The following is a 14,668-nucleotide window of genomic DNA, read 5'->3' as shown; positions in this document are numbered from 1 at the left end:
AGGCAGCCCAAAAATAACAGGTTCAGTGATAGTGATTAATAAGTATAGATACAACAGTGTAAGATCATCCTCCTGCAGTCCTTTTTTTCCTCCACACTCGAAGAGCTATAATTTCACTGTGTCCAATTATTTCTCCTTGAGAATGTTGTTATAATAAATGAGTATACTGAAGTGATGTTTATTAGAGATAAAATTTTAATGAAGGCTCAGAAATGGGAGCAATGAGTTATTTATAACATGAGCATTAGAGGTTTTAATGATTACTTTAACTACGTAATGGTAGTTAGCTAATCCATACAATAAGTCTTTTCATAGTACAGTACATACCAGTAGCATAAATACCTTTGGTATTTACTTTAATTTAGGAGTACATGAGAAAATAGCATGGCTCAACATTTTTTTTCACGGGACAAAGAAACCTAAAGGGTGTATCTACACTAGGCTTTTTTGCCAAATAAATATTCACACTATTACTACCACTGCTTCAGCTGTACTGGGTGGTAGGAATGGTGAGAAAGTTGGATTAGACAGGGCTCCAGATGGCTACTGGCATTGTAAGCAACATGTTATCCAATCCAGTTTAGAGGTTTACATAATACAATGCTTAAAATGCTAGAGGTCCCAAGTACCTTCATTAGGGCGACTCACTGGTGGAACAGAACCAGTAATAGCAACAGTGGGAAATTTTAGCAAACATTTCTAGCATAGAAAAGGCCTCGCAAAAAGAAAATCATGCACTTTACTGCCAAGACAGTGGAGTATAAAACAGCTTTTTCTAGGTATGTGGACTTACAGTAAATATACTGTAAAGGCTACATACTAAGGTGAGCTGAGTAAGTCTTGTTACTTTTCTTCAATGTTTGTGTATTTCTCTGTCTACTTCATAAAACAATACAAGTGGTATTTACCTTTCAAAGAACATACATTCTCTATTTAGCTGTAAAATAATGGTAACTAGATGTGGTTGGGTATATCAAATGTGTTGAAAAAAACTCAAGAGTTGAATAGAGACAAGTATTTTAATGAACACCTGACTATATCTGTATTAGAATACTAGGGCTAGAAAAGTTGTGAAATGGATGGGCTTCAATGCAGACTTTATTGTGGCTTGAGTTATTCCTCTCTGTGAAGATAATAAACAGATATTTAGTTAAAATATGTAATTTCTATGTGTGTGTACACAGCATTTGGCCCAATCTCTCAAACTTTGGACAGCCAGAGCTCTCATTGGAAAGAGGAGTTCCAGGTGTGCTGGGAATGCAGAGTTGTGCTGCTGGGTGTTTATACACGTTCAGTGATATTATGATTTTTTCAGCTGTTTAGGTATTCAGGAGTAGCGTTACCATCTGCCTGCCACTTTGAATGGTATCAACCACAGAAGATTTACTTCTTTCTTGGTATTCCAGCCTTGTCACTCTTTTCCATCTGGGTGACTACACGGCTCTTTCATTGTCCTTGGTTTTCACTATTTCCAGAGGACAGATTCCATCAGGCTCTATAACTGTTTCTCAAGCTTTTTGCTATATTTTCTGATGTGCATTCTGAATCTTCTCCTCCTCTTAAGTCATCTTGTGCATCACATTCTAATATTACAAACTCATGTCCTACATTCAAGAGATGAGACAACTTCCCTCACCCCCTCGAAGAATTACAAACACATTTAGGTAGAATTATAAACACATTTAGCAAATTGTGACCTAACTTGGCTGATGCACAGGGAATTGAGGAAGAGGGGGTGTGAAAGGGAAAGCCACCACAGGCCCACTTCTTTCCCTTCCCTATATGTGAGTGAGATGTAGCAGGGCAGGAAAGTGGACAGAGCCTCGACTCCCCGCTTCCTTCCCACACAATGCTCTAATAAACACAGCTGAACCAATGCATCAGAGGAAGTAATCTGTGCCAGATGGTGCAGAGTACTTCCCCCATCCCAGGAAACCAGCAATCAAATTGTGACTCTCAATCTGGTTCCTGGTTAGCTCCTAGAAGAGCAAAGCTACTAGCTGCCCCTTATATGGAGCTCAAGGAAAAGCCACAATTGCTCTTTTTTCCTAGGTTAGGGCTCAAACTCTGATGGACAAACAAAACCACCTTTAACCTTTAGGGCTGTTTGTGAAAAATTATTCCAATTACAAAACTGTCCAGATTCCTCCCTGCTCCATCTCTACTGACTACAGTGAAGCTACAGCAAGGATAAATGAGCCAAATGTTTCCATGATATAGCCATATAAGAGTGCTGTTTTCTGTCAGTGAAATGACACTTAATCTACATATTTATATTCAAAAATGTTGTTTTGAAAATTAGTTACAATATATACTCATTTTTCCTACTTCCTAAGACCTATCCTATGAATTTTGCAAACCATCAATTATTGGACCAACTTCTGTTGGTGAGAGACAGGTTTTTGAGTTTACACAGAGCTCTTCTTTAGGTCTTTGAGCTCTGTATAAACTCGAAAGCTTGTCCCTCTCACCAACAGAAGTTGATCCAATAAAAGATACTGTCTCACCGACTTTGTCTTGCTAATATTCTGGGACCAACACAGCTACAACACTGCATACAATCATCAATAGCATTTTATTCCATTCTATTTAATTGTAATGGTTTCACTTTCACATAAATACATTGTTGTTTTTCTCTTAGCTCCCAGATGATGATTTGAGGAGTTGGTTTCACCAGAGATAACACTCTTATTTAGAATGAGCAAGACTTCAATATCATCTGAACGATGGCACTGAAGATCAAAAATCTTTTATGGTTTTAATTTTTAATTAATGTATACAAACAAAGAAATGGCTCTCTAATTGCACATAATTAAGTAATAAGGACAGAGTAATAAGCAAATACTCAAGTGTGTTTTCCTCAACTGGGACCTTTGTTTCCATATATAGTTGTCTTGGATTGCAATAAGGATTTCTATTATACAGCTATAGCAACTATGTTCCACTTACTGATTCCAACATCATTCTTGAATAAAAAGAGACAGGCTACTAGTTGATTAAAGAAAATGTTCACAAAATTATTCAGAGTTTGAGTGACAATGAAATCATGAGTCAGATTCCTTTAGTGACTGCATGCCACCCACATGCCTAAAACCACCAAAATGGTGTTTGAGAATGTTATGTAGAGAAGGAAAAATAATCAGCAAACCACATTAATGGGCTGATATCAATTCTTGAAAAGCTGTGTATTATAATTTCGATCAAAGCTCCCAATTGCCTTATGAGAGAAGGTTTGCGTTCATTCTCCCTAACCCCATAAACAAAATATATATATATATCCTTAGAAACGAATAAAGATCAACTATTGTAATTTATAATGGAGGAAGATGCCCAAAATAGAAGCAATTTAAAATTATACTATACATTGCTTATGACTACAAGTGAAAAAAAAATTGCAGCTATTTCTTAGTATAAACTGAATCTGCAGTCAGTGGAAAGTTTGCTTGAGTAAGGATTACAGGATTAGGCTCAATATGATCACAGTATTGCAGGTTTATGTTCCATATGACCATGAAATCATATGAAACAGCATGCACATGTGGGATCAGGACCTTTATTTTTAAATGTACTCTATTAGTGGGGGGAAGGATAGCTCAGTGTTAGAGCATTGGCCTGCTAAACCCAGGGTTGTGAGTTCAATCCTTAAGGGGGCCATTTAGGGATCTGGGGCAAAAATCTGTCTGGGGATTGGTCCTGCTTTGAGCAGGGGGTTGGACTAGATGACCTCCTGAGAATCCCTTCCAATCCTGATATTCTATGATACTTATGAGACAAGTAGATTAAAATAATCAAATCTCAGATATTTTATATAGTGATTTTCAATTGTAGATCTGAAAATACTTTTCAAAGGAAAATAAGTATTACAGTATCCCCATGTTACAGATGAGCCACAGAAAGATGAAGTGACCTTCTTAAAGTTACACAGCAGGTTAGTGATAGCCAAGAATAGAACTCTGTTCTCCTAACTCCCAATCTGATGCCTTACCCACTAGACCATGTCACATCTACATAACTGAATATTAAAGGCTGGGTTACAAAAAATGTTCACAAATATTATTCATTTTTAAAATAGGACGTCACGCAGAACTGTTGGGTTTTGGAGAAGTGGCCTATCGGCCTCAGCTAGACTTTTATATGCATCCCCAAAATATATTATCCATTATTTGTATTAGTATTGTTTATGATGGAAGCATATGTGAAAACTGATGGTTTCCTCTGAGAATGCACCCTGTGAGATCAGTGTGTAAATTCCAAAATTTCAAACATATAGTTTTCAATGCAGAACAAAAATAGCAAAAGCTACTTATAATTCTATTTTGGCTGTCATTTATTACACATCATACGGCCATATAAATCCTCAATCCTGTATTATGTATAACGAATAACAGTTACTTAGCATGGTAAGTAGTTTTCACTTTCCATTTTAGATTAAAAACAATGTGCCATGTGATTTGGGAATTTATACACAGGATTAGTTGAACTCACAACATTCTCCCTTAACCATAAGTGCATCATTTAAGGACAAATAGGCATTCAGCTGTTGAAAGTGGAGACTCCTGACCCATCCCATGGAATGAAACACATGGCCCAGAGTTGGCTGGCGTTCCTAAACACTGCATGCAGTGAGCACAATGGGCATTATGAATTCCATTTTTGATATACATAAGTATCTTTTGTGGTGTTATGTTGGTTTGGATTCTCAGAAAATGGCAACAGGAGGAGAAAACAAACACCACTGAATGACTCCCAACGAAGAAAGATTAAGGTCCTGATTTGTATCCTGGATTTACAGGTTACAACTTCACTGGCCTCTTTGTTTTACCCAGGGGTAAGTGAGAGCAGAATGACATTCTAAAACAGTGTATTTGCCCTGACATCTGTGCCAACAATCCAAAAGGTATAACCCTGTCTGGTCAATAAATAAGTACTGAATTACTTTAGATCTGGTGGGATGAACCTTAAGATATCTTGAGAGTGGTAAACTAAAAATAATTTTTAAAAAAAGTTTGCAATGCAACTACTCTTTCACACAGAAACTGATGCAGTATAGATTTCCACTTTGTTTTACCATCATGTGCCAAAATGAAAAATGGAGACTTTCTAAAACTCCTTTTTCTCACAGGTAAAAACGGATAGCATGTTATTCATACAATTTGTGGAAATAGTTTCTTGTGAAGCATGAGGATGAAGGAAAAAAACTCACACAAAAGAAATTAAAGCTGAGATGGCTGGTTCAAATAGAATCTTGAAAGCACTTTGGGGAAAACCTCTGTGTGAAAATGGAAACAAGTTTTGCCCTTATAGAAGACTATAAAGGTGGAAGTACTGTAGAGACATAAGGGCTTGGAGCTGAATAACTAGTCTGGATGAGACAATTGTTAATAGAAAAGGCAATTTCAGCAAATGAAATGTAGCAGTCATTCACTGATTTGTTTAAATATTAAATTCAGCATATGGAAATTAAATTCATATCCCATGGTTACATTTTGGATTTAAACAGGGTATAAAGATGCAGGGGCCCTTTGGGAATGATTTGATTAGCTGGTGAGGAAAGAGAGCTTTATTGGCTAGCTTTTCATGTCAAGTGTTAATAGCTGTCAAAAGTACCATCAAAGGAGTCACTTGTAAATCAGCTTTAGCTAATCAAAGATGTTTCAGAACTACTAGATAGGTCACATATCAGGAAGGAAGATTTTGCTCATTATACACGTGTAAAAAACATTTCCATTTGATGTGAAAGTGGAGACACAGGGTTTATTTAGGAGCTGGGTATCCAACTATAATGTGAGATTGTATGACTATTTATTTGTGGAATAGCACTCAGAAGTGTTCAGATATTACAGTGATGGGTGCCAAGTATAAAATCAATCCCGACAGAACATTCGGACTGATCCAAACTTTCTTGGATGATACCTTTAAATGACTGACAGTCTGGAGGACTCTCAGTAATTAACATCTTGCCACACAAAAGATGATCTTTCCAGGACATCAGAAATTGGTGACTTATTGCCCTGCTAGAAGGAGCTGTGGGTGTGTACGCCTTCCTGCCCCAATTATCCAATTTCCTTGATTTCTTGTCAGGAGGGATCAAATGAAAGGAGTCTCTCTAGTCTCCTTGGGACTGTATAGGAATCACTAAGTGTATGTCTACTCAGCAACTAGACACCTGTGTCAGCTGACTCGGGCTTGCGGGGCTCGAGCTGCAGGGATGTTTCATTGCTGTGTAGACTTCCAGGCTTGGGCTGGCACCCAAGCTCTAGGACCCTGTGAGGTGGGAGGGTCCCAGAGCTTAAGCTCCAGCAAACGCTCAGAAGTCTACACAGCAATGACTTAGCCCTGCAGCCCAACTCAGCAGGTACAGGCCAGCTGTGCGTGTCTAGTTGCTGTGTAGACATACCCTTAGACATCTGCTTTGGAATCACCATAAAGCAGAAGAATATTTCACCAGTGGTAATACAAAGATCTATGGAGGAGGACATAGCTATAGTTATATATAGGTCACATGGGCCAAGTCTAATCCTGGAAAGGGTCCGAGGAAGCAGCTCCAACTGAAGCATATAGCACTTACATAGCAGAAAGGCTCAAAGGAGGTGATAACATGGTGAATATGAATCCTAACAGAAGGCCCCTATGTCTGCACCAAGAGAGGACATCAAATGTGACTTCTGTATTTTTCAAGGAATGAAAAAGATCAGCCTGTCTCAGTTCTGACCAACTTATTGAATATTAAGGTGGATTTCAGGATAAGCTTTAGGAAAAGCTATGAGTTCAGTACATGTGTCATGAAACCCAATGCTGTGGCCCCACTCAAATGTTAAGGGCTTTAGTGCCATACTCAAAGGCATTAAAGTATCTTAAAAGATCTCTGACATCAAGCATTCTTTTTCTTTTGCTTTGATTTTTCCCATGGTGCCAAAGCACCCAGAGAAACAAAAACAAATCCACTTGGTACCATGGATGAGCATGGAATGAATGACCATGCCAAAGTGGATGGAGGACTCAGTGTGAAGGTGCTCCGCTTTCTGATTGGGATGAGGAGTGAGCAATTAATGGAGAAAAATTTTCCTGTCCATGGCACAGTGAATTCACTGAGGGACATCTCCAGGAAATATTTTGTGGCAGAACTTGAATCCTTTAAGAAGCACCAAGAAGAAGAAGAAGAAAAAAAAAAGAAAACAAAAATTCTGACACCCCCCACCCTTAAATGTAACACAATCCAGCAACTCTGTTTAAAATGCACTACACTAAATTACACAGGACTAAACCTATAATAAAGTGACTAGTGAACTAAAAACTACACTTTAACAAGAACAATTTGAACACTCTTAAGCGGGTGACACAAGAGCAGTCCCCAGAGCAATAGCACAAGGAATCAATCATAGGTGTAAGAAGGAGAATGTATGAGACCTGCAGCAGTTTTGAAAGAGGCATCAACAGGATGAAAACAATTTTGACAGGATGCATATGACTCCCATATCCCTCCCCCCCACACACACAGTATTGTGCCTCTGCACAGAAAATAGGAACTGAGGTGCACATATGGCTTTTTATAGAATCAGTCTTCGCAATGTACAGCACATATGCACAGGCCCACAATTTTCAACCAGTCTTAACTAAACGTAGTAGTCCCAGGTCTGATCAACTCAGACATTGGCAACCTGTAGGGGCAAATGTGTTGAGGAAAGAGCAGAGAGCTATGAAAGCTGTGGTGATACTTAGGAGAGCTCTTCTTTCTCATTGTTCTCAATGTGGTCTCAGATCAGGTCTTGGTAAACCATAAGTGTATATTAACTTACCCACATGGGCAAGCGTACATATGTAATTTGACACAGAAAGAAAAGTGAAAAGTGAAGTTTTATAGTGTTTTTTCCAGATCATAAGAACATAAGAATGGCCATATCGGGTCAGACCAATGGTCTGTATAAGCTGGTTATTCTGTCTTCTGACTGTGGCCAGTGCTAGATGCTTCAGACAGAATGAACAGAACAGGCAATCATCAACAGATCCAACCCCCGTCATCCACTCCAAGCTTCTGGCAGTCAGAGGCTAGAGACATCAAGAGCATGGAGTTGCATCCCTGACCATCTTGGCTAACAGCCATTGATGGACCTATCCTCCATGAACTGATCTAGTTCTTTTTTGAACCCTGTTATAGTTTTTGACTTCACAACATCCCCTGGCAAGGAATTCCACAGGTTGACTGTGCATTTTGTGTACTTGTTTTATTTTGTTTTAAATCTGCTGCTTATTAATGTCATTGAGTGACCCCAGGTTCTTGTATTATTTGAAGGAGTAAATAACACTTTCTTATTCACTTTCTCCACACCATTCATGATTTTATAGACCTCTATCATATCCCCCCCTTTGTCATCTCTTTTCCAATCTGAACAGTCCCAGTCTTTTTAATCTCTCTTCATATGGAAGCTGTTCTAGACCCTCAATCACTTTTGTTGCCCTTCTCTGTACCGTTTCCAATTCTAATATATCTTTTTTATATTGGGTGACCAGAGCTGCATGCAGTACTCAAAGTGTGGAATATCATGGATTTATATAGGGCATTATGATATTTTCTGTCTTATTATCTTATAGGTTCCAAACATTCTGTTAGCTTTTTTGATTGCTACTGTATATTAAGCGGATATTTTCAGAGAACTATCCACAATGACTCCAAGATCTCTTTCTTGAGTGATAACAGCTAATTTTGTAAGTATACTTGGAATTGTTATTTTTCAATATGCATTACATATGATGCAGAAGTCCTTGCTCCAAAAGTGCAGTGAGAAGGGAGTTTCTGCATCTAGGTTAGCCCAAACAGTATCTGACTTTGACATTAGTTACTTCTTTAGGTTACACCAGTGAAAATGTTCATGCAGGCTACTGAAAAAAACAATACATTGTCTCTAAATTAAACTCATTTTTTCAATGATATTAAGAGGATTATGCTAAAATACAAATTACTAACTAATTGATTTACAGGGAAAATATGAATATGCTAGGAATCTGCCTAAACAAACAGAACTGTGAATGTTTTATGAATAAGTACTGTAATCATCTGCTTATTACTTGAATATAAAAACAAACAAAATTAGCATGAGGTAACTCTTAGTGTTTACACAATGTATTAATGAAAATGTGTCATCTCCTCCTAGTGTATATAAAGCAGTCAGTATACATTATAGTTCCTATCATCCATTGTTTAACACTGATTATTTGCTTAAATAATGATGTCAAGATAAATCATATGCACTAATATGTGTATCCACTAAAATCATTCTTTTGTTCAGTTAATCATTTTGACCTTTGCAAAATACTACTAAGGTCTACCAGAAAGAAATGGAGCAGAACAGATCATTTTGTAGCTTTTGAAAACACATGAGCAACTAGCTGAGAATTCTACAAATCATTTCCACTGGAAGCTAAAGGATTAGACTGACGTATATTTCTCAAACTACATCTGTCATAACAAGTCTAAAAAAGCAACCAGCCTGCTGAGCAAAATCTGGCACTTTGGGAAAAGGTTTAAATAGCACTGAACACAAAACTTATCATCTCTATGCTTCTTTTTTCATATTTTTAAATAGAATCAATCAAGACCATATTTCTTTTCACCTTTACATTTGACTTCAAGTTACAAAGAAGGTTTTAATAATTTCTCAGGATACAAGTGTCATTCTGGACATTTTTTTCTTCAACCAGCAAAAATAAGGAGAGTCTCAGCTACAGCTGCTACTTCATCCACAACTCACATTAAAGGTCAGAAGGAAAAGCCAAGCCTATGGATTCTACTGACAATCTATTGGATCTTCAGATCCATTGATCTTGACATCACATCACCGGAGCCATTTAAATTCTTCTACTGAGATCTCATAATTTCAACCTCTTCCACATTTTGCACTGCACTGTATTCTTAGTGTGTTCTAAAAAGATATGCCTTAATATCTCCCAGTGCAAACAGTATGCCCGTTTGCAGCTAGGTCTTCTTGTATAGGTCATGATTTTATATCTAAAGGGATAACTAAAAGTGGGAAACGTTTACAAATAATATTGCAATCTACATTGAATAGCATGGAGCCTGATCTCAATATGATACCTCACACATTTTGCTTTCTTATAGTATGTTCTGATAAGATGAAATTCATATCTCCCGGCAAGAAGACCACATAAAACAGTTATAATATAGGACTCTTGTTGGCAATGGAATTTTCCCTAACCTGCAAGCAGCTGTTAGACTTTACCCCAGGCCTTCCACAGCTGCTGCTCCATTCAATGGGAAGCAATAGCAGCTGCAGCCCCTCCCTCTACATAGGGCTTTCTAGTCACTGGATGTGTATAAGCATGGATGATGAATTGCTTATTATTGAATTGAATAGGTCTTTCGTGGAACTTCTCATTAGCAGCAACATGTTCTGTATAATATTAAAATATTATGTAAATCACAGTATATACTATGATAGTTTGTGTTGCATCCAATTCAAAACAAACATACACGTTACATGCTCCTCCATGAACTGGCTCTTCCCACTTATGCAGAGTCTGCAGGAATTAGGGAAGAGAAAAGTCACTGGGAAGCCCGCTCATTCCCCCACTTAGCACAGTTGCCCCCAAGTTTGATACACAGAGGCCTTCACTCACGCCTATTAAGAGAAGCTCCACCAGCGTAAAACATTATGGCCTAAGGCCCCTCCCTCAAAAAAGCAGCTGTCCTGCCCACCAAATCTGAGTCACAGTGGTTCCTCCCCAACACTCCTTAAAGTGCACTTCTCCCATTTCCGTCAGAAATGTTCTCCCATAAAAAGAAAGAACAATCTTCTCCCCAGAAATATCTTAAGCTTCCCTCTGTTGGCTTCCCACAGTGTTCTCCAGCTCATCTGGTACCAAAGTGGGTCAGAGAGCTTTTCTTGATGTCCTCCCATTCAGTCCAAGCCATTTTTCTTGATCAGCTTAAGTAGAAATAATGTGAATTTAAGGATGAAAAAATGTGCTTTTCAGAGCTGTTTGGAAAATGGGAGAGAAAACACTGCAAGAATTTGTGATCCCCCCCTCCCCATTTTCATCAAAATATTGTTTTTGTCAAAAGTTTCCAGCTAGCTCCAGTGTTTAGCATGAATAGGAGTATCGTTTGGATTTTGTTTCCCGTTTATAACTTTTCAGGTAGGGGATTATTTTTTTCCTACACGCTTCAAAACATGATAATATTTATTAAACAGTTTTTCCATATCATTTTTAAAAGGTTAATATCTTTATTTGTGGAAATATATCTTCCTGTTCATCCTACATTTTCAGCTATGCATGCAGAGATTTAGCCATGTGACATGTTTTTTAGATCTTCCCTGCATTTCATTTTTAAAGACAGACTAGTTCTCTTGCACACCAGTATGTGGAAGAACTACAGAGGCAGAAAGGAGAGCTTAGTACAGTAGCAAAGACCCAAATTCATCCCTAGGAAAACTCAATCAGTGGAGTTCCACCATGGTTGACTCTGGTCAACAGCTTATAAATAGTTTTGGATTTGGAAAGAACAAACAGCTTTACTTCTTCCACAGAAAAGAAACAAGCCAAATCAACAAAGTAAAATAAAAGAGCCTCATCCATAATATGCATGATGGGGCTGGACGTGTGCACTAAAATACATCCCATGAAAATCCAAGTTCAACAGGATTACCCAGGGTGAATCATAGTAGAATTTAGCCCGTGGCCTGCCCAATATTTTTTCTTTATTAATTTCATTTAGTGTTTGTTACAGATGCCAGCTTGACATCCCCAAAGGCTGAAGTCTTCTGTTCATCCAAGGAAGAGGTACAGCATAGGCAACTGCACTGCAAGCTTCCATGTCTGACCTGCCAATGTATCTCAAACACTTTTCTAGAGGGGCCTCTGCTAGAGGGAGAGAGCAGTGGTGTAGTGGTAAACAAAGAAATGGGTAAACTAACCTACATTAAACTCCATAATCCCCAAACGAGAAGTGGGTAAACTCAATTTATCTGTGTTTAACCTCCACAACACTACCAATTCAATCAGCATCTTATTGTGCTGAGGCTGTCATTGACAAGGGTGCCAACTGATACCAATTGAGATGGTGTTTTTTTGTGATGTAGAAATATAACTATTAGAAAATGGATGGAAACCACCAATTTATTTTACCTAGAACACCAAATGGCTGTTAGACATTAATAATTTTTGGTAACTACCATCTTGGGCTATAGTAAATCCTACTACAACCCCGGGAGCCATCAAACTGCTGCAAAAGTTAGAGTTTAAAACAAAACACAACAAAACAGACATTTGGGTATTGAAAACAGCAAAAGAATAGTCCAGATGTACTAAACATTTTTCCTACAACTTAAAAAATGACAGAATTGGTTGTTTTAGTAACACTTGTTAAAATCAAAATGAATCCTGGACTAAAAACCTACACAACACATGTTACCACAGGGTGCAATTTCAATCCCTAGAAAACAAGGACCAAATCCATCATAATTACACCCATCCAACCCCAATGACTTCAATATGAAGGCAGAATTTGGCCCTAAGATTTTGTATTGGAGGATCTGACACAATCAGAAACATCATGGTAATACAGTGGCATGATGAAATTAGATTTTAGAGATTACTGACAGAACCTGCTTGCTGAGAAAGCAATTTATTCTCAAATGTGTTTTAAAGATAACTTGCTGAAGGGGAATACATTTGTAAAATAAATAATTTCAATCTCCAGAGCTCTTTTTCTTGTCTGTCAAGCTCCTTCTGGTCTTTAGTGTGCCCCACCGTTCCAAATGGTTAAATACTCCCCTGGCTGATCCTCTGACTCTTTCCTCCACAATATGATCAGGGATTATTAAATGATGCCAATGTCCCTGTCATCTGACATTACAACTTGTACATTCATCAATTTAAAGGCAGATGTTTTTATGTTTCCATTTCCATGTTTCTAAAGGAAGAAAACCACTGAAATTAATCTTACATAAACCTTATTTATAGAAGCCCACACCAAAGTAACAAGTGCACAGGTTTATTTTCCACCTACTCAGTGCACTAAAGGGAGCATTGTCTAGTCCAGTTTGTATATCAACTTACTTTCAGAAAATAAATGCACAGAAATATAGCTTTTAATGACTAGTAACTGAAATATTGGCTTGTGGACATTAGCTGTATAGGCTCTGGGAATATAGCTCGCTGATCGGTGACTAACCCACATGCTTTGGAAAAAATAGATAAGCCCATACACTTTTTTTTTTTTAAGGAATCGATTTGTGGTTTCAAACGGAAAGGGGCAGGTTAAGACATCCATGATAAAAATGAACTTCGGAGGACTCCCCTGCAGACATTAGGAAATGGCCCCGGGCGTTTGGGGGAGGCGTTTGGGGGGCTTTGTTGCCCCTGATTTCCATTGCCATTGCTGGGGTAACTTGCAGCCCAAACACATTGGTATCTGGGAAAGCAGCAGGCTCCTTCCTAGAAGGGACTGAAAGGGAAAGACCCCCGCACCCCCTCCCCAAGAAATCGGCTCTTTCCTGCTCCCAGCCACGGCAAATGGTGGCTGCAGATCCATACTAACCAAGGAAATACCCCGTTATTCTGATCCTCAGCAAAGCCCTCGCCCTGCACCAAAGCCCGCAGCTGCCTCGCGGCTGGGTCCCTGGGCTCGGGGATGCCTTGCCAACAAGTTCATTCACTCGCGGGCGCTGGATGGGCAGCGCAGCCCGGGGCCGGAGCGCCGCCTGACTGGAGAAGGGGAGGGAGGGGAGAAGCGGCTCTTGCTTACCACCAGCACCGGGACCCCTGCGGCCAGCGCGTAGAGGAGCGCCGGGGGCACGGCGCTGCTGTCCTCCGGACCCGGGTAGGGCTTGCGGTAGGAGCCCTCGTAGCAGAAGAAGCCCTGCACGTTGACCGTGAAGGTGTCCGTGTACTCGAAGTAATAAGCCAGCATCACGGTCCCTGCCATGATCACCATCTGGAAGTAAAGCATGCTGATGAGCGCAGAGGGCACTGCCAGGCACTCCGGCTCCGGCGGCCGCGGCAGCCCCCCTCCCCGGCTGCGCGCTCCGCCCGCTCCCCGGCGGCATCCACCGGGGGAGGAGGCGGCTAGTCCCAGCCAGCAGCGGCGGCGGCGCCCGGGCGCAGGCTGGAGCACATGGGCAGCGCAGGAGGCTGGTTAGTTCCGGGCAGCGGCTCGGCCCATGGGCTAGCGCCGGGCAGCTGCAGCAACACGGCCCGGGCACAAGCCCGTGCCCATGGGCTGCTCCTGGCAGGCGGCTCCGCCCGAGCACAGGCTCGTGCACTGGGGGAGCAGGCGGCGGCTAGACCCGGGCAGCAGCGCCAGCTCCGTCCGGGCACGTGCAGGGGGAGGCGGGTCCCCTCCCGGGAGCAGCCCCTGGCCGCCGGAGCGGGGAGCCCGGCTGAGAAGCGGATCCGAGGGTTCCCCGCCAGTGGCGCTGGGGCCGCAGCCTTCGAGCCAAGCCCGCCCCCGGGCAGGTGCCTGACGCCTCTGCCCAGCGCCAGCCTCCCGCGGGAGGGAGGGGGCGGGAATCCCACTGTCACTCCGAGCCCGCCAGCTCAGTCCGCACGAGCCCGGCTCCGGGCAGGCAACGCAGTCGCCGTTCCTAGGCTGCCAAATCCTTTCCTCCCTTAGGGTTTTGTTTCTTTGTCCAAACAGCTGGAGCAATAATTG

The 14,668-nt window shown here is 40.6% G+C and overlaps 1 protein-coding gene across 3 annotated transcripts in view; it reads right to left on the bottom strand.

Moving 5' to 3' along the window:
- Positions 1–14,147, bottom strand: part of LOC112116808 (phospholipid phosphatase-related protein type 5) — a 54,778-nt gene extending 40,631 nt beyond the window's left edge. For 2 of the 3 annotated variants that reach the window (XM_024214503.3, XM_024214504.3), the window contains exon 1: positions 13,763–14,147. In XM_024214503.3, coding sequence (XP_024070271.2) covers positions 13,763–13,966 — 204 coding nt within the window. In that variant the 5' untranslated portion in view covers positions 13,967–14,147. The remainder of the gene's footprint in view (positions 1–13,762) is intronic. The other variant, XM_024214502.3, reaches the window with a different exon arrangement.
- Between the last annotated feature and the right edge of the window lie 521 nt (positions 14,148–14,668).

The sequence above is a fragment of the Terrapene carolina genome, unplaced genomic scaffold, assembly GCF_002925995.2.
Source record: "Terrapene carolina triunguis isolate 2854851 unplaced genomic scaffold, T_m_triunguis-2.0 Scaffold210, whole genome shotgun sequence".
NCBI classification, from domain to species: Eukaryota; Metazoa; Chordata; order Testudines; family Emydidae; genus Terrapene; species Terrapene triunguis.
The sequence above is the reverse complement of the archived record's forward strand: the minus strand, read 5'-3'. Positions and strand labels throughout refer to the sequence as shown.